Consider the following 26,817-nt stretch of genomic DNA (forward strand, 5'->3'; position numbering starts at 1 on the left):
CACAATTACAGATTTAGAGATTTCAGCGTTGAAAACTATGAATCGCACTTTTATATTTCAAGCAATGATTTATTTTCCACGCTTACATTACATAGGTGTTGCGAATCCATCGAACATGATTAGAGTTTGTACAACTTTACCTCACCAGTGCTGCATTCGATCGGTGGATTTCCTAAATTTAACTCATATTTTTCAGACGTATCTACCGTAAAAGATGTTTCTTTTCTTCTGTTTCTTTTGTAATTGTCGTACGAGACATTCCTCTTTTTTCTTCCTACCTAATCGAACCTGCTACCACTCTCCAAAAGCTAGCGGACTTCTATGTGCTTCCCCATCGACAAAAACCCTTCACTTATCGTGCAATTAAATGTTAGCATGAATGCATCAGTGCATATGTACGTATTACTCACTATTTCTGAGTAAGGGTTTGTGTTTTTACTAATTTACTTTTATTTTAATTTGGCTATCGCATTGAACGTGCCTCCTTCACTCGAACAATTAAACTCACGGTAGAGCTGTTATTCACATCTACCTGTATGTGTGTGTGTGTTCGTGTGCGTGAAAGAAGAACCTCTTCGATCTGGCCCTTACAATATGCTCGTCGCACACGAAATGCTTACAATTAATTGTTCATAATCTTTTCCTCGCTGCTGAGGATCGCGGACTTTGATTTTAACCATTGCAATCGATCTTTACCGGTAAGTAAACGATTCGATTGGTTGTATGTACATGGCCTTACGTACTACGCGTTAGAAGGAGGGGGGATGTAGCATGGTTTAAGGCGGAAAACGAAATTCGATCAGAGGTTTGTTCCGATTTTGTGACAGAACGAAATACCTATTATAATACTAAACAGTGCAAGTTTTGACGCACATTCCCAAAGAAAGAAGGTACATTTGAAACCAGTGACAGGTTGCAACTATACCAAAGATTCGGAAAATGCAGTTATAATCCGCAATAGGGTAGTATGTGGTGACCATGGTTACTTGAAAGCTCGGTGAGTGGAAACCATTATAGTACAGATCGTTAAATAGGTGCTCGCAACAGCGAAAGCACTTAAGCAACACTCACTCGCAGTCGTGCGCTAAAGAAACGAATTATTTTCCGATTCTTGTCTTACTTTTTAAAGGAACATTCTCGAAACCCTCCAAATACGACGATGCATTACTACACGGTTCGTGGAGTGGTATTTTATGCAAAAGAGTTCATCAAAGCAAAGACCCCTTTCTAGTGGGGGAGAAATACTCCTCCAGGGTGTATATATCTATGTACAAGTATATAAATAAATCTTCTTGACTTTGGAAGTAAAGATCACCAATGACACCCTTTAAATGCCTCAGATGGGCTCTGTGCCTGTAGCTTTGAAGGAATTCGATTCTAGTTCAACTCCCGCGGATCTCGTACGGTGATACCTCCGAGTGCTTACGTGGCTACACTATAGGTAGTACAATTCATGGGTGTGAGTGTGACAATGAATTGATTCTGTTACTAATTGTACAAATTGTACGCTTCATCTTATCTATCTCCTCTCCTGCTTATCTGTCAAAAGAGTGCTTTCCCGCCTAGTGCATTCATATCGCTTAACTTACACGATAAGTTTTCGAAAGTTCTGTGCCTGTGGGAGAGATATTGGGCCTTTATATCTATGCCTATACTGTTTGTTCACTGTAATTCCTTCCAAACCAATCGGTTGGCCTTCTGAGAGTAGAGTGTGTGGTAAGCCTGCGCTTCACACAGCCGCCGGTGCTGTGTTGGCTGCACATCGCCACTATACGTTAAGCTTATCTACTATGCTTCAATGCTTTCCAGCTCTTTATCTCCTCTTAGGTAACCTGACTCAGTCAGTGTGTGTGTGTGTGTGAGGTGACCGTGGTAGGGCCCCACCACCTTCACGATCATTTCAATTCCTTCCCATACTCTGCTTCATCCTGCCGCACACTTAAACACTAAGCCAAACCGCAATAAATAAGCTGCTGATAGCGAGTGTTGCCGCCGACCCACATACCCCACACTAAATGCTGCCCCGAGCACGCGCGGGCACCCTTGCTTCCGGTCACGCGTAGCTTTGCGCCAGGTTCGGTTGCTGGGGCGGCTGCACACTCTGCTGCAGCGTGCCCACCGCCCCACAGTGCTCGGACAGATGCCCCGTTAGATGACCGGCGCCGGTGGCCCCCCCGCCGGCGGGGTCGAGCGTTAGGTTCACGTTGCAGGTGCCCCGCTCGACCCAGTGCTTTAGCCGCCCGCGCAGCTCCTCCAGACTCTTCGATTTGGCCTTGTTGATGCGCTTGTACTTCACGTCCTTCGGTTTCGTCACCGACCGGTGGTTGGACATTACGCGATTGAAGTTCGTCACCGCGCCCTGCACCTTGCAGCCGCCGCCCTGCGCCACCGGCGTCATTTCGCACTGGTCCGACGGCTCCACGTCGCAGCTGCTGCTGCTGGTAATGATGACCGGTGTGCCTTCCTGCCGTGCGCCGCTCCCTTCCCCGGCCGGCTGATCGGTGGAGATGCATTTTTCGGTGCGATTTTTAAACTTGTCCCGCTTCTCGCTGACCGCATCCGGTTTCGGTGAGGTGGGCCCGGTCGTGGACCCACTGCCGGGGCCGCTTCCCGCCGTCCCATTCGCACCGGCCGCCGCATTCTGTGGCTCCGGGTCCTCCTCCACGCTGTACACGGTTTCGAGGATTTCGGGCCGCCGCAGGAAGCAGTTCGACCGGCGGGTATTGTTGTACTTCAGGTTCGTCTCGATCGCGTCCGAGATGGACCGCACGATCGTGACGTCGTTCGTCATCTTGCAGGAGCGTGACTTGAGGCTGCCGCCGCCACTGATGCTGCTGCCGCCGCCGCCGCCGAAGTAGATCGAGCTGTTGCAGTCCGAATCGACGTCCTCGAGCACGACGGCCGAGTCGGAATCGTTGAGCGAGTCAAAGTCGTTACTGTTGCCGCTGCCGCCCGCGTGCATCGGTGCGTCCATGCCGACGTCCATGATGCCGTGATCGATCAGCCGGCTGGAGAGCGTTTCGATGATCCGCTGCTGCCGGTAGATCGTCAGCTCGCGCTGGTAGATCACGTTCGACACCTGCTTCTGCTTGCGCATGATGCGCGACTCGAGCAGCAGCAGCTGGCTGGTGAGATAGTTGAGCTGCTCCGTCTTTTCCTTCTGCAGCCGGTGGTTCTGCTCTTGCTGTTGAGGGGGGGGGGAGGGTTGTCAAGGGGAAAAAACGAGAAAATTATATTAATTTATTGTTTTACAAAAAAGAGGAATGGGACAGGATGAAACATTTATTTGAAAAAGAACATACTCGCGTCTGTACAAACGGATGGAATGGAAAGCCACATTGTAAAGTAATTGAAGTTTTCGCTCACCAACTAACGATGCTCAATTGTTCATGCGTCATAGTGCATGTTGGCACCAAAGGCACATCTTAGACCAAACCACTACATTATCGTTGCATATCACTTTACCCCTTTTTTCCGAGGAAGAACATCTCCAATATGATTGTCTTCTGCACGAGTCTCAGCTCAACCGCAAACGTGAGCCACATTTTGGATGGTCGTTGTGGCGGAATTGTGCTTCTAGGGAAGGACGCATTTGATGGCTGCCAGAGAACACACCTTCTTACACTTTCGATGCCTTTTTGTCTCACGCCCTGGCCTGTTGTTCCCTTGCCCCGATCGTTCCAACCAAAAAGTACTATTTGGTAGTGAACTAAATAGATTACACGCCACAACCGCGCCAAGACAGGCTCCGAAGGGGTTGATGGGAAACTTTTGCACGGTAAAACACTTTCGTATACAGCACGAAACCCGAACCCGATTTTGGGGCATTGCGCGAAAAGGGGTGCATCGTTTTGTTCGTGCTATACTTTTGTGCAAGAACATTTTTCGCTTTTCTCTACTCCTTTTCAAGTCTTTCCCCTTTGTGTTGCGGGGATTCGGGACGCCCAGTTTTACCCATTTCTTCGTAGAATGTGTTAAAGTTTGGAATGGTTTTCTTTTACGGAGGGGAGCAAAAAAAAAAGACAGAAAAGGATGCATGTAATCCTATTTGTGGGTAAGTTTGGCTATTGTGACGTGGAAAGTTTTAACCAGTAAAGCCCCGTTGCCCGTCAAAATCGAATATTCCACTAGTCGTCGGTTGGGTTTACACACCCATCGGGGGATTCTATCGGTTGTTGCTGCTAATTTTGGGTGTAATGTTTTTAATGCTTCGCTTCTTTTTGCTGTTTCCATTTGAGTTACTTATTGAAGCAGGCATAATCTCCTGACAATTGTGAACGAATGGTAACACTATTTAAGATATTATTTACGTGGTTTGTATACATTTATTTTTGTATTATAAATTTCATCAAAATATCCCAAAAGTTCACAGTTGCATACATTGCTCTCGCTTGATAAACCTGCAACACGTTTTTTGTTTACCTACTTCAGTAAATATTACTATGAATTAGTTAATTTAGAACTTGCAACGGTCATAAGTCTTGTGTGAATGTACCAGCGGACTGTTTATTTTAGCCTTGCTTTAAAAAAACAACAATCAAAGAAAGAAAAACTGTTTTATACCATCAATCTAGAAATTAAAATATTTACAAATGTTTAATCAACAAAAAAAGACAAATTACCTCCGATTAGTGCATGATTGTTTGAAACCCAAACGGTACCGACGTTAACATCACGTACCAAAAAACAAAAACAAAAAAACAAAAATACATCAAAAACAACACTTTTCCAAAATCGATTACTAAACCATAACCTCCCTCACCTCCCTTAGCACGATTGATGGTCCAACGGGTTCACGGGATGCCAATCAGTATTCCCGAGAGCACGTGCCCTTTTTGAACCATGCGTCCCATTCAAAGCGTCGTGCAACGTGGGAGCTTAAACCTTTCCCGCTCCCTTCCGTTGGCCATACAAAATCTAATTTGTGGTTCTTTTGAGCCAACAATTCCACACCCACACTGCCCAGCATGCTCCTTTGCTTCATCTGGCTGATCTTAAGGGTGACTGTGCCGTGTTAGTTCGTTTGACTTTCAGTAGCTTCATCTACTTGCAAAAAAAAGGAAATAAGTACTAATTTCCCTCACTTTAAAGCAGTGTACTCATTTTCCCTAGATAAATCGATTCCCCGTTGGGCAGGGGTGGATTGATTTATTGCGAAAGTTCAGAGTTCGCGTGAGTGGCAAACCAAATTAACGACGTTTGCGTCGCTCGGTTGAACGCTGTGCGTGCGTGTGCCCCTAAATCTATGCAATGCGTTGGTGTGTTGAATTTTAACGTAACGAAGCGGTGCTGAACATAACACGCTCTTCATACATTTCCTTTCGTCCAATTCATTGCTAGTTGTATAGCATTAAAAAGGATAGCTTTCCAACAAAAGACGCCTAATCATGCTTGATCCCAAACCTTTCGTGTGATTCGCGTGAAAACAGTACAATTCACTCGCTTCACATCGGCTGCCTGCGCTGCTAGAGACAACGAACTGTCGACAAAGTTTTATCATCGTCAGCTTACCGAAGTGAGCAAGCAGCCACCCGTACCACCCTGCAGTGCATTGTCTCAGGCGGGCTCGTGCCAAGGGAACAAGTTGTCAAGCGTTATCGTAATTTTATTTTCCCTCTTTCTCGATTGTTGCGCTTCAATCTGTCACTCGAGAGCGCAAACGGGGCAAAAGTAAGTCGGTGTTGGCAGGTCTAGCCGAGGCAAGGAATTTAATTTTCCCACATCTCAACGCGTGTTTGGGTGCGAGTGTGGATCCAGTGTGAACAATTAATCTTCCTCCTTTAGCTCTCGCACGCGCAGCGGGCCTTTTAAAGCCCCGGTAGGCACGGGCGGTAAGCACCAGCATGCGGTATTCGTTGCTGTCACAATATTTCTGCCACGCACTTCTAATTCAAAACCGCAACGAAGGGAAAAGAACGGTTCGACATGGTGGACGGAGGCTTGTAAGCCCCACATCAAAATACTTAAAAACTTTGCAAAGCATCAGGATCGGCCTGTGCCGGGTCCCGTGTCGAAGCATAACATACGGTCAGTAATAGTGCCCCCCCAAAAGAGTCTGTTGAAATAGGATTGCTGTTAGAAATAAGCTTTTCCCGGTAAAAATGGTAGCAGCAAACAGCTAAGCCTACCCTTGGAAACCGGACGTGCTTCCTCGAGCAGTAATATTATGGCAGCTCAGCCCGGGAATTTATTTTTTTAGTTTATGCAACCTCTTTTTACTGTGAGGCACAGAAATGGACAACACGGCCGTGGAGTGTGCAATGTAAAATACATTTTATGGAATAAATAAAAATGCGAAACATTCCGCTCTGAAGCTGCACCAAAAATCCCCGACCTGTTTCTGAGTTAATACGCTGCGTCAGTAGGGTTCGTGGGTTGAGAGTGGAAGTGAAAAAGGGTAGACGAAAAAGTTGATTGGATTTGGTTCGCTTTTCCCGCTTGAGCTGGCAAAGAAAGCTCTGGTGGCTGTTTGGTTCGCAGCTGTTAGACGCACAGGTGAGACAGATTAGTCTAAGTGGATGAAGTTTGTTGTTCTTGCATAGGAAAATGTTTACTTAGAAGGGAATGGATTTATGCCGCCGAGAACTTAATATTTACAAAAATAAATAAAAATAGAAGGAGTTAACGAAAGCTTCAAGACGAAAACGTGTTTTGTTGTTTTAGGTTTTCAATGCCAAACCATAATCATTTCTAAACATTTGTTTTTTTTTAAACTAGATAACATCTTGCATGCCTTTTTAAAATATTGACAAAAGATAAATATGACCAAGTGCAATGAATGACGCAAGTACCGCAAGTTTAATTGATAAAACGTCCAATGAACGAAACCAAACCAAATGAGTCTTTGTAAAGCGCCTACAAGTATGCAACGCGCGCTGCACATGGAAACATGCAACTGTTTTAGATCAAAAGTCAACGTTTAGATCTAATTCAAATCTCACATAGATAAATTTATCGATTACAAGATTTTTATTGTTATTTACGATGTTTAAACTATTTTAAAGGCATTTTCTGTACATTCTATTGACAAAACTTATTTTAAATGATTACAAATTATAATCATCATTTTAAGCAATACGGCAAAGCCGTCCCTCCTGAATAAAAAAAATTACAATCTTGACAAAATGTCTATATTTCTAATGCAAAGCAACATAGAACTTCTACCTCATTCGCACTACTGGATTTTTGCCCAATTATTTATGTAAATTGCACTTTAATTTTGCCTTTGGCTTCTTTTATTTTATGAATTCTAGTTCTTTTTTTTTACTGGCAGACGAAGGCGCGAGACCGTGAGCGGTTTCGGACACTCCTGAGGCAGGCCAAGACCGCAAAGCGGTTGTAGCGCCGGATAAGTAAGTAAGTAAGTTCTTTTTTTATGAATTTGCCTAAAATATATTATCTATGTATTTACAAATTTGATTTATTTAAATCGATGTATTGCATTGTACACGCACACGAAGAAAATAAATGTGAAATACATTCGCTATTGTGATGATTGTACAATGTGCTTTGATTATGATGATTATGAGTTTCTTTCAAGACACTCATAGATGACACATTTCCCAACGTACAAAGTTTAGCATCTGTTTAGGAACATCACGATTACCCCACCAATCCAACCCATCTGGTAAGTAACGGCTCACCAGCAAAAAAAAACGTTCGTGACCTTCGTGTAATCGCATTAGCACCTTTAACAGCAGTTTAGCTGGGGCGCTCCTGTCCCATCAAGCTGATGAAAAACGCGTCACGGAAGTCACTGGGAATAATTTATCTTCCTCTCACACACGCACGACTCTCTGTAAAAAGTCTTGCCCAATTATTTTTTTTTGTACACATAAGCAAGCGGGAAAAAGCTCATCCCTTAACAGAGGCTTTCCAACGGAGTAACATCCACAAAAAAAAGAAAGAAACCACCTTCCCAATTTGACTTTTCCTTTTGTTAGGTATAGTGTGGCTGTTTTCACACCCGCAGCACAGGTGGTGGTGTGATTTACTGAATGTATCCATGTAAACCATCCTATAGAGCTGTTTCATTCCTCTCTTTACTCCAGTCGTATGAGTGGTTGTTGAGCGCCACACACGCTGGCAAGGATATACACGCTCCTGGGTGTGCCGTTAACGATCGCGCCCCGGGTGATGATAATGACGTTGATGGGTTAATTCAGGCTCCATGCCGAGTTAAATTGAGCGCACCCAGCCCTGACGTAATGATGTAAGGCACCGATAAAGAAGCTTCCCAATTCACCCCGTTTACTAGAACACAAACATATACGAACACACATAAAATTTTAGATTGTCTTCTTCCCCAGCAAAAAGCTCATCATCTACCCTCGATCTCTGTTCGATACTCAAACGCAGACTGGGTTCCTAGAGCTTGGCTGTGTTCCATTCCATCCGGGTACCGGAAATTGAGCTTTGCGTGTATATTATGACCGATCCCTTTTCTTGGCGGCGTGCAACAAACGTACCTGTAGCGAGAACGCCTTCTTCCAGGCCATGATTTGCTCGGACTGATTTCGGCACCGGTTGCGAAGCTCGTTGATAATGAGATGCGCATTTTTCATGTCTTTCGGTTCCTCCTGCAATGCAGAGCGCGCGCGGCAAAGAAAAGAATGCGGCACCACGATAGCGCCCGGTTAGATAAGTATCTTATTTTTAAAGGAAAAATCATAGGCAAAAGGGTCATGAAAGGGCAGGGAAAATGAAATAAGGAACTCTCCACCGCTAATTGGATTATCGACTAATGCAAGTGAAGCAAACACGGGGAGCCAGAAAGTGAGCTGATAGCGCTTAAGACAAGCTTAACGCGTTTGATTGGAGTAGGAAAAAAGGTGGGTTCTTAAGGAGGGCGAATTATTTAACGGATTAAAGCTGACCCGAAATTTAATCTTTTTTTTTCGCTTTTTTGAACACGGGCTTCGGTCTTCGCTGTGAACCTTAGCATCCTTTCGACCTTACCTCCTCATTATCACAGTGGTTGTTGTGCTGGTCAGTCGCTGCCTCACTCTTTACCGTTGTGGCCGGCATCTTGCGTGCGGGCGAAGCAGTTCCCGGTGTCGATGATTAATAATTCCAACCTTCCAGCACTATGAGATCAACCCGTGCTTTGCTAATCTAAAGTAGAAGCCTGTTGCATAAACGCACGAACGAGCTTCTTTTTTTTAACGTCTCGATGCAGAACCTGTGGATGTGGTCTACGTTCGTTCGAGCGGCGAACTGGGTGTTGCTGATCCACTGCGGTCGTTGCTGTGCATGATGATTTTCCCACTTTTCGCCGCACTATCAATCATCGCCGAGTGTGCCGGCATCGGCAACCGGTGTCGCATAGTGACAAATGATTACAGAAGAAAGCACCCTGCGTACGCGGCCAGCACTCCGGTGTGCGCATAAACCTGCAAAAAAAAGAGAGAAAGGGGGATATGATTTGATTAATTTGCTAGTGCTGCAAAAGAGTGACAAATTCAGCGCATTATTGAGCGCGTTCGGAGGAACCTATAATTGATTGTTTAGATTTGAGAACGATTCATCTTCACACGGATATATTAATTTTTATATCTTGCTTCAACTCCTTCGAAGGACTCACCCTCAGCACAAGCGTCCATACATCGTCGGATTATGGCAGTGAATTTAAGATTATGCACCAAAACCCTACCCTGCTTCTTGGAATTTCGACCCGAAAATAAGGCCCAGGTTAAGGGAAAAAGAATTCAATAAATAATAACAATGCCACCGTCGGGTTAGGGCCTAATCTATCATACGCGCATACATCGCCTAAACCCTCGGGATGCGTACTGGAATTTTGTTGGATTCAAAATTAATCACACAAGCTTTATCAAAAAATAATGCAACCAGACATGGGCAGAGTGGCGTACAATATCTGCTCTTCTTATAAAAACATCAGCCAAACGTTCACGCAGACATGGACGAGAAGGCACGTATCCTTTTCTTCCGAGTGCCCTCTGGGAAGCGAATTCTCGTGATACGCGTGAGGTCAATATTTTTTGGACGCTTTTCCAACAACCAGAAAGGGGTTGCTTTTCCATAAACAAATCGAGCCAGAAAGGTACTCCATTTGGAAGGAAGCTTGAGCCGAGTAGTGATGGGATTTTCTTTAGAACCTTCTACGTACGTTCCTTTTCTTGTATGGAACAATCGAACTTAGGTTCAAAACCTAAAGCCATATCAAGTAGGTTTTTGGTACGTGTTGATGTTAACCAGAGTGCTTTAAACTTCAAAAAACAATTGCATACGAGTGCTGGGATGATAAATTGATCTCTATAATTTGCTAGAAATTACTTCAGAAATTACTTATAGGCTAGTATCGGTTGTAGCTGTTGTTCTTTGAACGTCTTATGCCTTTATAAGACATATTTATGCAGGAATTTGATAGACAATTTCCATATTATTATTTCTTCTTTTTGGTATAACGACCAACGTGGTCATGCCGGCTTATACAAGCTTTCGAGACTTGATAGTATACCACGCAGCCGGGATACTCAGATCTCTTCTCAGATCAGGACGATGCATATGAGGCTTGAACTTATGACGAGCATGTTATTAAGTAGCACAAGTTGATGACTGTACTACCGGACCGTCCTGGTATGCTATTAGTTCATTGCAGTTGATTTGTGAACTGTATCCGGACATTGAAACATTCTTAAGTTTGTTTTTGTAAACTTAATATTTAATATGTGCCTTGGAAATATAAACAATAATATTGGGTCAATTTGTATACTTCTTTTATGTAAGATCTACTATTTTTATTTTCCCGTAGAATCAAAGAAGCCTAGGTTCGTTCAGATTCCTTCTGAACAGAAAACAGTTGCGTTTCTTACCGAAAAAAAATGAAATTTCCCCATCACTACAGAATAGAACATCTTACACACACGCATATTTGCATACACTTGGGGTCTCTGGAAGGGGTACGATTTGGGAAAATGAAGGTTAACACAGAGATTCTTGGGACTGCTGAGAAGGAAGTTGTAGAATAACCATATCAAACAGAACAACTCAATCGTTTTCTGCCTTTTTTTCAAATCCAATGGAACCCCCAATACATCACAGAGCTAAAAAGATGTTTTCATCTTCAAATGTACCGCGCGACGTGACTTTGGATAAGATTACACACCACCATCTGGGGCCCGCACCAAACGCGTACCGATGTATTGTATAGTCTGATAACGAACAGCAAACGGCCGCTCTAGAGCGTGAGATCCGCTCGACAACATCGCCATTTGCTTCACACCAAAGATTGGTTCAATCATCGAAGACATCCGCTCTTCACACGTCCTGCGGTGGTGGCAGCTTCCAGCAAATGTATGCTTCCTTCCCCGCGGGGCCCCATCATCTCACACTCACGAGACGCAGTTCCGGCTAACGTGCTATTATTTCCAGCAAAACGGAGCACCGGAGGCTCGTCCTTATGCTTACGACGACCTCGCTGCGCTATATTGTTTCCACTGGCCTGCCCCAGAACGGGAGCGCATTTCCCTGAAGATAAACATGTCAATTAGGTGGAAATTTTGGCTTCACTTTTCGCTTTACGCCAGAGCACGCGCGCACCCGAAAATCGATAAACACCGCGCCAAAGACAGACAGAAGACACAGAATCATTTATCAGCCGCTTCGCCTTGGTGCTGCTGTGCACATCATCTCAGTGGGATGACACTTTGCGCACACTAGCAGTGGTGCTTTCTTCTGGGCGGAAAGCTTACACACTTTAACTTCTTGTTCCTTTTTGCTCAACAAGGAATTTCCATTGAATTTCCCTACTGTGTGCTTCTTTTTTTTCAACCTACACTACATTATGTTGTCCTATGCAGACGTGTTTGCCTCAGGTTTGTCGCTAAAGAAAGGCATAACCCTTGAACGATCTTCAAAGAAGCTCGCTCGGCTCCCGCCGGCAACAGCGTATCGATCGATTGAAACGGCGAAACGGAACCCGACACGATCTGTTTCTGTGGGAAGCTGGGAAAAGGGGTGTCGATGGTAAGGCTAATAATGATTTCACCTGCCGCCTGCTCCAACGACGTGCGCCTGATACACACACAGTCATTGCATTTTAATGACCCTTGCAAGACACGTTGACTGCGGTGACGGTAGCAGCAGCAGCAGCAGCAGCAGCAGCTGCATAAGATACTACCATTAATTATGATTGACGAGAGAGCGCTGTCGGTGACGGTAATTCGATTTGCGAAAACAAACATGAAGCATAACCTTCAGGACAACATCATTTACAATGCTTATTAACAACGTGTTAGTCTATGGTTGGTTCGACAGGGCCGTTAGTAGGATCATTTTAATTGAGATCACTAGTGGTTTTCGTACTGTTAAATTGCATAATTATGTTGTCTTAGATTTAAAAGCACCATGATCAATATTGAGTCGCCCGATTTCGGCTTTTCCATAAACAGCTGCCGCAATCATTGCGTGTCTTGCCAACAATACATAATAAAACTCTCACAACTCTCAAAATCACATCTTAGAACGAGTTCTTTTCCCAACAAACAACCTTCGATTTCCACTGCCACGCCTGTTGCTGTTGCTCGGAAGAACAGTCGGAAAAACTTCAACCCATTTCCATTTATTTATTCGCTCCTCAATCGGTTCGAAGTTTGTTGAAAAAGCATTCAAGCCAATTCCCTTTTCTTCACCGCTCAAATTCCGCCCCAAAACGCCATCGCGCATGGTTCATTCGTAACTGCAGCAGCACAATTCAAATTTCCCCTTTCCTTGCGACTGTGCTCCGGGACGACGGTGGTCGGTGGTTTTATGTTTGTCCTTTCTGGAAGTACGGAGCTTTGAGAGTTCGGGGCGCTGAAAACACACGCATACCGGGCCGGTCGGTCGGTTGGTTGGTTGGTTGGAATTTATTCATTAAAATTGTACCCCATTTCCGTCTGCAGCAAAAAGCTTAACGAGTTTCGGGCATTACTGTGTGCTGCTTTCTTCGTTCTCTTGCAAACCGTAAACATTTTGGGTTGGAGTTTTTTTTTTTGTTTTTCAAGTGCATCCAAGTATGAAGACCGGGTAAACTTATGACTTCTGTATATTGTTGGGCTTTGCTGTTTTGCTTCTCCAATTACGGGGGAGTCGGTGCACCGTGCCGGTCTTTGGCAACGGCACTAACTCCAGAAGGGCAGCGCAGTACTTTTGATTCGTTAGCTTTTTGTTACACACAGCCAAATACATCAGCTGGACGGAGAAGAAGCAAAGAGAAGTTTTCTTCAGTGAGTTGCCAGGTATATCCGGTGAAGCGGCGAGTAATAAAAGGAAGTGAGGCTGCACCTGAGATTGATTACGTTTGAACTGTGGCAAACTTTATTTTCCTAATTGTTTTCCATCGATTCCATGAACATGAACAGCATGGACAAAAAGAGATTTTCATCAGGATTTTTTCAATAATTAATTTAAAATAATCAACATATATATCCCAAATAACTTTGAACTGGATTTGTAGTATGATTCCAATTTAACTTAAGATTTGCTTCAGATATTCCAACAAAGTTTAAATAAACAAAAGAAGTTCGTTTGCTTTGAAACGAACTTCGTAAGGCAGGAAGTAAGGTTTCACTTCTCCATGTTCGCATTATTGGATATTTGCGAGAAATCTGAATTCTATTGCAATGCATTCTACCTTTTTGAAGGCCTACAACATATCGGGAATCCATCGAAGCTAAGTCGCCTTCTTCCAAACGTCAAAAGACGAGAAATTTCCTCCTGAGAATTTCCTTCTGAAATCCTTTATACATTGACTATTTGAAGAACAAATGACAAAATGGGTCGTTGAAAATTCCTAGTACAAAATTCTATGATAACAGTTTCTAGCACAAACTACTCGTATTGAGATCGAGGAGTTAGGATATGTCTGATGCAGGAAGTTGAGCTACAATACTGGTTCTAGGACACAAACTACCCCACAAACGTTTCTCTAGATACATATCAGTTTTCTCTGCAAGAAAACTCGTTCTTTCGAAGAGCCATTGTCTACTGAAGCGATAGACAAACATGTGTAACTTGCTACTATCGCACATTCTATTCTACTGCCCATTTCATTGTTCTTGCACATGTTTTAATCCGTAATAGAAATCCGTTCAAATAGATGAAAAGAATTTGAATTCTCTTTCTAACCTTAGTTTTCAATTTGAAACCAACTAACCAAAGAAGAATCCATTGGAAGGTTCCTTTTGGGTAGTTCAACATAAAACAGAGGTTGGGGTTAAAAACCTCAATGACATTGACGTTGTCTCATACAGGATGTGTCACGAAATAATGCTTAAATATATTACTTATATACTTTAACACGCTAAACTAGATCGACAACAACAACATATTATATAATTCAATTGAATATATCATCAATTTAAAAACTGCTCTTGTTCTCCCACGAAACTGATAATTTGACAAAACTACCAGCAACAACATGAGAGACAAGACAAATTAATAAAAAAAAAGAAATGAGGAATAATATTTCCATTCAATTCAACACCCACCTTGTAAACCAACAGTTGTTTGTATATTTTTTTAGGAGTATTCGCTTGTTTAAACAAATTTATTAGGTCTATAGGTTACTAATAAGCGGCAAATAAGCTCAAAATAGCAGTGAAAGCTCAAGTTGTTTTGAAAATTTCAACAGTTTTTGTTCATGATTGCTTTCATTCATTCATGAAAGTGATGTTTTGAAAGTCCCAATGCTTCTCTGTTAGTATTTTCTAGCTTTGTTGAGATCAAAACTTTATCCTACAGCTAGAAGGAGAATCAACTAACATGTAAAATACAATCAAACATAACTCACTTAAGTCTTAAGAAGCCGAAATATTTAAGTAGAAATCTGTATAATTTATTTGCAGATGTCTGTTAGTGTTGCATGCATGGATAAGAATGGGTCGTTCTTTATTAGCAAAACATTTAGTAGAAATAACTATTTGTTTTTTTGTAACCCTTACTGGTTTGATCACCAAAACTCTCGTATTACATAAAACCACAAAGCTAAACGTGTAAAATTAAACAAACAAAAGCTATGTTACCTAATGAAACAATTTTCGAGCCACCAGCAAACTCTACTCGCCTTAATGTGTACTATTTTTTCCCGCAAATGCATAGTAATTTCGAAATAAATATAACCACTACGCACATCATTTAGGACGGCGGATGCCACCGGCAGCAAAAGAAAGCCTCTTTTCGATTTAAAATATTTCCCCAGAAAAACCCTAAAATTAACCAAAACGGAAATGGGCTCCCATATAATCCACCGCACGCATTTCCCAACGGCTCATCCTTTTGCACTCACATTTGAGCCCAGGAATTTGCACACAAAGCCATCGATAATGCTTCCCTCGTACGAGCGCATAACTACACCACACTGGGCTATCTAGAGGGGTAAGCTGAAACCCCTTTACTTTTGCCGCCTTACTTTAACGATGTAAGAAGTGAAGCTACAACAGAAAAAAACACCCCGAAGGAAACGGACTCGGGGGGGTCGCAGCATCAAAATAAAACCTCTCCCGCCCCTGGGGTGCATTGCACATGACAGCAACGCGGCCGGTAAAGCTCGCTTTCACTGACCAACCCACCCCACGCCACCTGCGGGGGTTGCGCAATGCGAGCGCGAGCTCAATTAGCTACAATCATACATTGCATTAGCGTGTGTGGGTCATTATTATTGCGCCTCTTTCACTCTCGTCAGTCGCGCACTCGTGAGCCGTACTGTGGTTAGCCGATGCTATTTGTTTGCGATTTTTGCTTTCGCTGTCATCCTCTTCTGTCATGCTCGTTTTGGAGGATTGCTATCTCCCGTGCGGCAGGTGACGCCTGTCCTCCCGCTTTTTGCTTATGATGGCGATGAGATTTTGCCGTCTCGCGCTGATATTGGGCCGTCCCCCTGCGAATGAGTGCCCCCGACCATTGGAAAATGGCATTCCCGCGCTATGCGCTAATGCGGAGGGGTTTTGCACCGAAAGCGACAGGTGTGGAGTAGCTCCCTATAGGTTCCCATCACCCTTTCTCTGGACGCTGCCTCGTCGAACACGTGGACGCCGCCCTGTTTCATCATCTAATTTGACACGACATTTCATATGGTGCTCGGAGGAATTGCAACAGTTTGTACCACTCGCGACAGCTCCCGATGCGATGCCATAACACACGATGATGCCAACACACACGGGTGATGATGGTCACCGGGTACTGCTACCGGTATATACCTCCCGGCAGAGATATGTCTCCCATGACAATGTGTGCTCCACGGTGGTGGTGGAAAGCGTAACGTAATTGTTACAATTACACCCAACGGCTGGAGAACAGCGGGGTAAAACACTCCAAATCGTTATCTCAGAATTGCCAGAGACCATGCCCAGAGACCTACCCCCTACCACACATCATAAATGCAACGAGCGTGTACCGGACCGTTGTTTACAGATGTTCTTTCCGGGCCGATCCTGGCGGGCATTAAAAGCATGATAAAATTCAACCAACGTCCAGAATGGATGCGAAGGCAGACCCTGAAGAGATTAAAAAAACACACCGTTGCGGACATTTGGCACGAAATATCAATTACGACCGGAGTACGATCGCCAGCAGAATGTCCTCTCGCAACAGGTTTGGCAACAGGCGCCTTCGATCACTCAGAAGCACCGAGCTCCGAAATCCCATTTTTCATTCCCGTATCGGTTAATGATTCGAAGCACGTGCCTCCCACACTTTATTATAGGGCCAGCTTCTCGCTGGCGCATGGCCAGAAAGCTCCGAACCTTCAACCTTAATCTAACCGGAGGGTAAGAATAATTGCTCACCATTTCCTTCCCGCCGCTGTTACGTGATATTATTTGCGGCGCGAACTACTAATGTCGAATTTATTTCCCCTAACGCTCCGTCCCTCAACACGACAATAAACCACGAGGATGAGGCGGTTTGGTCCGGTGTGTCCAGGGGGTCTTCTGGAGCACGCAACAATCTGTTGGCGTTGTTTGTATGGTTTGTGGAATGACGTTTCCAGATCCGTACCGCACTCGGACTGTATCCTGCGCTCAGGACAGTATTAAAACGCCCGCAAAACTGCCCTTGCTGTGCCCTGGTTCGTTGGTGTAGGCACACAAATCTCAACGCACACCTCGGCGGACACTAAAGAGCTCCCAGGTTTTGCTTATCGTACGGCACAGCAGCAGCAAGGGCGGTGATTTATGGTTTTCACCGTAGATAAGATATATCCGGGGCTGTATTAATCGGGCGTTGTTGTGTCCGTGGTGTGTTTTATGCGGCCAATAGCCAATGTGCGTGTGTTACTCGTTTTGTTTTGCAGTTGGTAGGTAGTAACGATCGATGCGGAATCGCCCCGCCGACCCGGTCAATACGGACAGATGCAAGCTGTTTCTGTCCTGGGATTTAACTTTGGAGCTCAAAATCTCAAAGCTATACAGCGGGATGTTGGGAGGGTTGTTTGAACATCCTATAAAATGTTTTATGGTTACCTTTTGCTTTCAAGAGAGTCAATGTACTCCATCTCAGCGAATCAAAAGGATTAAAAGCTTATCCAAATTAAAGCATTGTTTATGTTGGGAATTTGATGATCCCAACATATCCTTTACGCAGACCTTTGCTTGATTTCTGTGCGTATGTTTGGTACTTTTAGTGTTGAAATACATGTTTCTGGATCTATCAATTACTAAATAAGCTCCTATATTGACTAATGGGTTTAGCTTAGCTAACCTTTTATGGGGGATGTTACAACTCCAACAAATTCTTCTTATTTTTGTTTTTTCCGAAAAGTTTGAGTTTTAATAATAGTTTTGTTTATGAGTGTGGCAATCGGCAGCTGAAATTATATAAATAATGCTAAGAACCGCAAGCATCCAAATTTGAATTTGAAATGTTTATATGCCGACACATTCAAATGTTGCCAATGTGCAGTTGCGAATGTTAAATCTTGTATTTTTAATATTTGTACCTAATTATTTTGTCAACCATACGAATACCCAGCAAAAAAGTAAAAAATAATGTAAATGAACTACTCCTCGTACATTATCCAAGGACGAATTTAGACCTAAGAAGCATTTCCCAAACGAACACATACAATAATATCACTTAAAGTCCAAAGTTTCCTTCAAACGTTGCAATTCAACCTTTAATCATAGAGACATGGCTGTAATAGAGAAAACAATCTTCATTTGTAATACTATACCTCGCTCTCAATTAGCAACTCTGAGCCATAAAGAGGATACTGATTATGATGTAGATTATCCTTCAACAAATTAAAAAAAAAGCTCCGATCGTGTATATTACACGTTGAAACATGTCTCTATCTTTAACGATTCAATCTTTGCCGTATAACAGAGCTAGTTTTTTTCCAATATTTTCTCTCCTACGCTTTGCAATGGGCTGCGTGGTTTCTGTTTCATTACTCTATTCAGAAGGCTTTTGTGTTGGCGAACGCGCCCCGTGTACGCAAGTATCTCGAGGGATCTTCCCAATTGCACGATGGATGCGTTATGCTCCGCTTGCCGTACATAGAAGAGCTTTTGGAGAGTGCGCTTCCGAACAACGAATGCAAATGAAACAATCTCCAGCAGGCTTCATTCCCCCTAACAGACAATGGTGGCGACCGTGGTTGAAGGCTATTATGTTTTACACAATGAAACAAGGATGAGCTTTTATATAAGTCATTCTTATTACCATCCCTACTAGGTGGAAGGAAATTTCAGAAACAAACATAAAGCTTCAGCAAGAGTAGCATGTGTCATAACCACATCTCGTGCTTTTGAGTTCATTTCAGGTTTTTTTTTTTTTTGTCAATTTCTTTATTTTTATAAACCATATTTTCCTATTTCAACACAATCTCAACAGTAGAAATGATGTCATCTGTATGAATTCTTTAATAGCATTTTATTTCGGCACAGCGTCATAACAACTGTCACAACCAAAAATCACGTTTTCCCACGCACGATTTCAGATATTGTGTTGCTTGCTTTAACAAGCTCCTCCACCCAAACAAAAAAGGGTCACCGAAGGAGAGTTGTAGGCCGGTGAAAAAGTTTTCCCATCCAGATGAAAGGTGAAACCACCACAATGCGAGGACTGTGCGATAAAGGGGGAGGAGGCAAGATTAATCAGCACCTTTCGCCCGCGCAACAAATGGCAGATCGCATTCACAACGTGCAGCAGATTGCTTCCTCTTGGAGCGATGACGAAGACATTCCACCAGACAATCTCTCCACGGCTCGGGTACACCTACACGGGCCGTAGGTAAAAGTAGAAAAAGGACACCCAACAAACCATAAATAGAATCCAAGGAAGGTCGCTTCCTACGTGTAGTGGCGCACCAAGTCTGTAGCATGGGACAGTGGGAAGATGCGTGCGCGTGTGTGTGCATGATGAATTTTATGCTATTACGAGCACATAAGAGGACGAAAGGGATTTTTCACACATAGAATAAAATGGACAGTTTTGTAATCAGTGTTTGTTTGCAGTGAGAATCATTATGAAATGATAGGCTAGAACGAGACGTTAAAAGACAGTGATAGTTGTTTGCGCTATTGAAGGATTATAATTGTTGAAGGTAAATGAAGAGTCATCTGACCTGACAATCCGGTTCGAAGGACTATTTTCCGCTTGAGCGCTGTGGCATTGGGAATGATCAATCGTTTGATACGATTTAGTTTACAAGTAAAGAGCACTGATTGTAATGAAACCTTTAAGATTCGAAGAGAGATAGTGTGAAACAACCATTGGGGCCCTTCACGATTCTAGTCAGTTTTTTGTATGGAGTTTGACAGTTGGAGGCTGAAATCATGTAAACGCTCCATACAAAACCACACATAAAACTAGCCTGCAATTTTCAGTCTAGATTATTATAGCCTCAAAGTTAAAATTAGAGTACCTGCTCGAAAACACGGTGTTGTTTACATTTACCCCAAGGTGCATTAAAGAGATCACGTGGTGGAATCTAGAATCAAAGTGTATGTAGTCCAGGTGGTCTCATAGCATGTTTGCTATAACCAAATTTGAATATCACTTTTTGACAGAACGTGTGAAAACTTTTGCTCCAACCAGTAGCGGGTTTACAGTGTCGGAGGCCCCAAGCAGTAAGAATTGTTGAGGCCCTCTGTACATAATTACCGGGGGTTACTTGGCATCCGTCTTGAAAAATGTAACATTTCAACTTAAATTTTGTTGCTGCCGGGGGGTGCTTGGTTGTCTCTAGCGCGGGGCCCCAACGTCCAGCACCCACGGGGCCCTCCTTGCTAATACAGTGCCATATTCTATCAACTGTTATGGATAATGGACTAAAGATTCCGGGACCCCTCATTGACGGGGCCCCCCGCAATTGCTTACTTTGCTTACCGTTAAATACGCCACTGGCTCCAACGAGCTTTCTGGAGGCTTGACGAATACTCAAAGCACTCAAAGCAAAGCAAAATCTTCCTTCAGAAACAGAAGCGATAAAAATAAGCCTTCTAAATTCATACACCGTGGGATCTGCTGCTATACAATGCAAACAGCTGACAGGCAGAAATTTCAGCCTACCTACTTAAAACGGAAAGGCCCCCAATGACAGGTTTTTATATTTATGTTTATTAATATCACGTTGAGGCATTAAGAGTGACCCGACAATCCGGTTCGAAGGACCATTTTAGGATAAAGCGCTCTGGCATTGATAATGTTGAATCGTTTAATTTCAATATAATTGTAATGTAATATGTTGTTAATCGGTTTACAAATAAAACGACCAGTGTGCAATAAAACCCTAGAGTTTCGAAAAGAGCACTAATATGTAAAGATATGGGGTTTTATTATGTAAAGCTCAATTATATTCATTCAAATTCACAATGAGGAAGAAAGGAAGAAATGTGTATGTTCCATACGTTAGGTAATTGCATTTATCGATGACCAAAATACATTTTACATCTACATTTTCACATAAAAAAGGGAAGACAAAATTTAAAACAAACTTTAATTAGTGAGCGATTGCTTAAATCAGGTTGTTTTAACTGAAAAAACACATATTTTCGTCATAATACTGCCTCTAACCACTTCTTTAGCTGACATTTACGCAGAAACCAAGTTTAACGTTGCATTCAATGCGAACAAACTGTGAATTTGTCAACAGCTCACCGTTTCATTGGAGATCAGACACATTGCTATTTCCCGCTATCGCTATCGTTGCTATTTCCCGCAAAATTTCCATCGTAACGTAAACACACCGTCCCGAAATAGCAATTCCCTTGAAATGTAAAACCTTCCTGCTCACTGAAAATGGGATATTCGAAAAATCAATTTTCGCCCGAAAGCAACCTTCCACGAAAGAAAAAAAAAACCCTCCAAATAAGACGCTACTACCACACCGTCTGATGGAATTTCGATAAATGTTCCTAACTTTCCCAGCAAACCCCTGGCCAGGCACCGTCCTCCGCCATCTGCAGCGGCAGCAAGAGCAAACATTTGCATTCCAATGAACGCAGCATACATACCTGGCGGGTCGTGTGGCAAACATATCGCTCTGCCTGCCTGCGCACAATTCTCGATACGACCTCGGGCGGGCCCATCGTTTTTCTTACGAGGAAGCAGCGGCCGTCGTCTTCCACCGGTCCCACTCGCTGGCACCGTGAATCTTCCGGTGTGCGTGTCGTCTGGACGTTGCTGTCGCTGTGCCGTGTGTGCGCCATTATGTTTAACGCGCAGCATTAATGTTGTTTGATCAACTTTTCAGCATCCACCGAAACTCACGGAACCTCCACGGGCTGGGCAGTGTCGGGAAAACGCACCAAATGCCGCAGTGTGTGCAGTTAGTGGTGCGCACATTGACCTAAGGCTCTGCCTAGACATTCTTGTGTCTTTTTGGGTAGTGGTGGACGACGCACATTTTTTTAATTTTTCGGTCATACACGGACTACAGGACCGGGACGCTCGAAGGCACACGGCTGGCCGAGCAAGACGACCGTAGAGCCGTTACAGAGGAGACGACCTGGGGACACATTGCCGCTGGTATGCAGGCTTTTAAGACGAGCACGAGAGTCTCCCCCAGCGGAGTGTGTTCTAACGGAAAATGCAAACATTACCAATTATCCAGCACCAGAGGGGTGAAACTGTGGTGTTTGGTCGCGGCGGCTTGGAATGGTGGAAAAAGAAACGAAATCCTCTACCATAAGACACCGCCACACGGCCGGGGCTATTTGTCCACTTTCTTCTAAAGCATGAGACGCGGAAAGACCCGGCAAACCACGAACACTCGCACCTGGACCTGGAGACGATCGTGAAACCAAGCGACACACGCTAATCGGATCCGAACGCAGCCTACTGGAACATGACCTGCACGGAATGACGGACGCAAAGAATGCCGTCCAGTAAAGCGCATCACCACGGGTACACACGCACAAAGGCCCACGGAGTGGTTCTCCCTTCCTTGCCGGAGGATGGAATGGAGCGAAACCAACGGACCGGAAACCAAGCACTGACAACCGCTTGTCATCAGCCTGTGTCCGCCTGTGTACAGCCGGTCCTCATCCACCAGGCCTCGGTCGCTCTCCAAGCTCGTAACAATGACACAGCCACGTCTCACCACACGGCTCGCAAAAATGGCCGCCACGAGACTAAAGACCCTTAAAACGAGCCCCCCACACACGCCTAGTGACCGCCACTGGGGTGCGGGACCATCTTACCGCATCATACACACGCCGACGAAATGACACATTTTACTTACTGGATAATGGTGCGCGGCTTCTTCCCCGCCGGCGGATCCTGTGTGCCGACTACTTTCTTCCCCCCCGCCAACCGGTCAGAGATGAGGCTGGTAAGAAAACCGTTGGCTGAGGACTTTAATCAGTCTGCTTCCTTCCGCCTTCCGTTGCTTGAGCTGCTTGCGACTGCTGGAATGGAACGAGCAAAGAAAACGAGAAAAAATGTTACAGAAAAAATAAAATCATAATGACGGGGAGGGCAGGAGGGCTTGCTCTGTCTCGGTACCGAAATGAATAAATTACACAGCATTTAGCATAGAACAAAAGAGGAACACTTTCGGTTCGTGCGCTTTGGCTTGGCTTTCGCACGGGAAAGTGAGTAAGTCACACGCAACCGCCGAGCGCAACAAAGAAAGCATGGAGGAAGCAGCTCGTTTGGATGGGTGGTGAGAGCAAAAAACGGTTATAAATATTTAACACACTTTTGGGTAATGTTGAAATTAAAATTGAAACACTCTGAGCGATCATGGCAATCACACTCACACAGACAGGCTAAAAAGTATCCTTAATCGTGTTCTTTGCCGAAGGTTACTGTCGAGCTCTTTGGGAAGTTTCGCGCATCCAGGCTTTCCTTTAATCAAGCTCTGGTAAAGTTTGCTGAAGAAAATGTCCCTACTTCTTTTTTTTACACCTCCCCAGTGTTGGATTAAAATAATCTGACCGTAGTAGAAAGGAAAACTCTTACCACAATAAAGCAACAATCTGAAAACGAAGGACGATTGTATTGTATATGCCGTGGCCGTTGCTTCGGCGATGCTGGAGCAGAGTTTAACTTGAAGGTACATTGCGCCAAAGATGCTAAGAGACCGAGCGCCCCTCCCGGTCAGGAAGACACTCTTAATGGTGTGTGATTTATTGTTTGCCGTTTTCTACTTCCATGGAGCACCAGCAGTGGGACTGGCGTGACAGGGAATCCTTTCTTTTTATAAAGCCAAATATAGTATGCTGCTTCCTTGCTGCGAGGATGACTTTTCTTGCAAGTGGAGCGAGATAAAAAGAAAGCTTGGCATGCAGGGAAAGCTCTTACACGGACTGCGGATATTCGTTCTGCGGTGAATAGTGCATTTTCTTTCTGGTACGATTGAGAAAGCCACAAAAGAAGGCAAATTTATGGGACCATGGGGCAATATGGACATGATAGAGTGACATGATAGACTCTTGACTGAAACGAAGCTCAAATCAGCTCACTTGCACTAAGATGATCAGACACGAGACTCAAACAGTTGGTGGATCAATCACATGCTTGGTGACATTTTGATGAGCACCCAACTCTTGTCGCGACAAAGTGACTGACCAATAGTTGGTCGCACAAAATGTCACAAAGCATGTGATGGTCGCAAGAACTGTTTAAGGTCAATTACTGATCATCACAGTTGAGCTCGTGACGCTGACATGATTTTGTTTCAGCCGGAATTTGTCATGTCTATGTCAGTGACATTTTGCAGAACTGATCACAATAAAAAAAAGTCATGACCAAGCGATGGTCGCTAAATTGTCATGAAGTATGTGTTGGTCACACCAATCGTTTTGAGTATCTACTCTGATTATCGCAATTGAGTACGTGACGCTGGTATGGATTTTGTTTCAGTTAATTTTTTTTATGACATTGACAGTAACGTATTGCGGCACTGTCAACCACATTACAGATGGTAAGTCTTAAAAATGGTCTGTTCATTTCCGTTTTTTTTTTTCATTTTACTTCCAGAATGAAAAAAAAAATCTGTTTTGACTTTTAAATTAAAATAGTAGAACAGAATAAAATAGTAAACAGTGAAAAAACAATAATAATTCGGTACTTCTATGCAATTCACTGCATAAATACGTCGTAAAGTGATTTTTTTTTTTTTGGAAAATCCAAGGTCCATAAAATACTTATAAATTTATCATAAATAAATTGCTGTTCAAGTTCCTAATTTAATTCATCATTATTTGAGAGTCGTGATAGTATACCACGTGCAGTATATATAACCACTTTGATCAATCCGGAAAAGCAAGTGAAAAGAGTTGATTATGAAATGAAAGAAATGACATTTACCCTTCCATTCCGCAAAGATGAAATGTTTGATTATATTTAATATTTTCATTTGCATTTTTTCATCTTTTTTAACAACGGTTTCAATTGATAAATTCAATAATCTCTTTTTGTTTAAAACAATATTGCTTGACTTAAATTTAAAGCGTTTTATTCAATGGAAGATACACTGTTAAAAATATCAAAACAATTTCAAACAAACTTGTAGTATTATTAAAACATGATATGTTTATCATACTCTCTGCAAAATTGTGGAAGACATTAATTAGTCTTCAATCATCATTTTAAGGCATCACTTCATTAACTCCTGGAATGTTTCCAGCATTGCACAAAACATTCATAATAGGGTCCAGTAGCTAATAAAAATATATTTTAATCTTAAAAATTAATTTCAAATGTGTACGGACTCTATTTTCAAAGATGTCCACATCACCCTTCTATCCTTAAATGACTCCCAGTGCTGCCATACCATTGCCGTGTGTCAATCCTCAAACTAACACAACTACCCGAAGGGAGAATTTTGTGTTAGATTTCCCTGGTGAACAAAACCTGCAGCAATGTGCAAACCGAAAAAGGCATCGTGTTAAAAATTGTGAGGGTTTTCAAAAGTTTTTTTTTTTTATAACTTCCGTCACAGAGCCATAGCGCACTCTACGTCACCAGAGTGCATATCACATAAGCGGGGAAACGGAACAAAATCGCTTTTCCCTATCTTCCTAGAGTGCATTTTGGCACCTCATTCACACTTTGATGCAATGGGACCGAGTGTGTATGTGTGCTGGCACGTTGACATTCAACCAAAGACGCTCGCCGCCCTCGAAAGCACGAAACGTCCTTGACGGAAAAGCAGGGCTTCGTTCACTTCCTTTTTCGCTGAGCATGCACCAGCGGGGATGGGAAATGGCCGGTGGTGTATCATTTTCACCGCACAAAACCAAATACGAGCGCCTCAAAGAGCCGCCCGAGTGCACCTTTCCCACCCTCAGCATGCAAGCGCGCACCACGCGGAAAGGAATGTGCAAACGCGAAACTTTGCAAATCGAGCGCCACTCTCCTCCCCACGCCAATGCAGCTGATGTGTGCAAGTCTTGTTTTTTTTTTGTGGGTTGATAGACAGAGTGCCTACCATTGTCTTTGTAGGCATTTTCGAACGGGCCCAACCATTGAAGGTAAAGTGGAGCTCACCCCCTTAGCATACTCCAGAAGAGCTCCACCGTCGATGTAACTGTAACCGCCCGCCTCTTCGCTAGTTGACGGTAGTATTGGCAGCGGGTTTTAATTGATTGATTTTTCGCTCGCTTCGCACATGCAAATTTTTCGTCAGTCTCTACTGACTTAAGTGACTTTTTTCACCCTCCCCTCTTGTCTTACCGATTTTCAGCTACCACTCCCCACCGCTCCGTGTCTGTACAATGTTGTTACTGCGAGGGAAAGAAGGAGGCCACCACCACCACCACCACCAAGCTTGGCGAGCCTTGTTGTATGGCGCAGCAGTAATTAAAGTGCACAAAAGAGGGAAAATTGTGCTGACGTTATGTGCGGTACCAGCGCGAGTGCGCGAACCGGTGAACGATCATTAAGAAGCATTTCCCCCACTTGACAACCGTTGGCAGTAGTAGAGGTATAGTAGTAGGTACGCCAACGAAGGAGCGGTGCTGAACCCCATTCAAATCGATTCAATCGACCTAATTTAGAATGAGCGTAATGTGTGTGTCAGTGAGCTCATTAGCTGCAGCCAACAACCGCGGGCGAACGAGGCGAAAGCAATTACATGCACTGCGCTCGCTGCAGCTACTGCACATTTTACCAACATTTTACACGGAATTTCACTCTCCGTATGACATCGAGCGACGTAATAAATTCCGTTCCCTATTTTCATTTGGCGAATCATTCCCTTCAGGCACAGTACAGACGCAGGGTGGTGGGCTGGGAAAGCTTTTCCTTGCTCTAACTTTTTTTTTTTAATAACCACCACACACGGGGGAAGAAGCCTTTTTTGCACTCTTATCAAGACGCCTTTAGTCTTCATGCTCCCGCTGTGCAAGCTTCTGATGGTGTCTC

At 43.6% G+C, this 26,817-nt stretch overlaps 1 protein-coding gene across 2 annotated transcripts in view; it reads right to left on the reverse strand.

Moving 5' to 3' along the window:
• LOC120957385 (uncharacterized) overlaps window positions 1–26,817 on the reverse strand; it is a 74,861-nt gene continuing 48,044 nt past the window's right edge. Inside the window, exons 3-6 of one of the 2 annotated variants that reach the window (XM_040379576.2) lie at window positions 22,688–22,850; window positions 8,959–9,392; window positions 8,469–8,579; window positions 1–3,184 (exon numbers count right to left, since the gene is read on the reverse strand). In XM_040379576.2, the coding sequence (XP_040235510.2) occupies window positions 2,054–3,184; window positions 8,469–8,579; window positions 8,959–9,027 (1,311 nt within the window). In that variant the 5' untranslated portion in view covers window positions 9,028–9,392; window positions 22,688–22,850 and the 3' untranslated portion in view covers window positions 1–2,053. Of the gene's footprint in view, window positions 3,185–8,468; window positions 8,580–8,958; window positions 9,393–22,687; window positions 22,854–26,817 lie in introns of both variants that reach the window. The other variant, XM_040379575.2, reaches the window with a different exon arrangement.

Source organism: Anopheles coluzzii, chromosome 3, assembly GCF_943734685.1.
Source record: "Anopheles coluzzii chromosome 3, AcolN3, whole genome shotgun sequence".
Lineage (NCBI taxonomy): Eukaryota > Metazoa > Arthropoda > Insecta > Diptera > Culicidae > Anopheles > Anopheles coluzzii.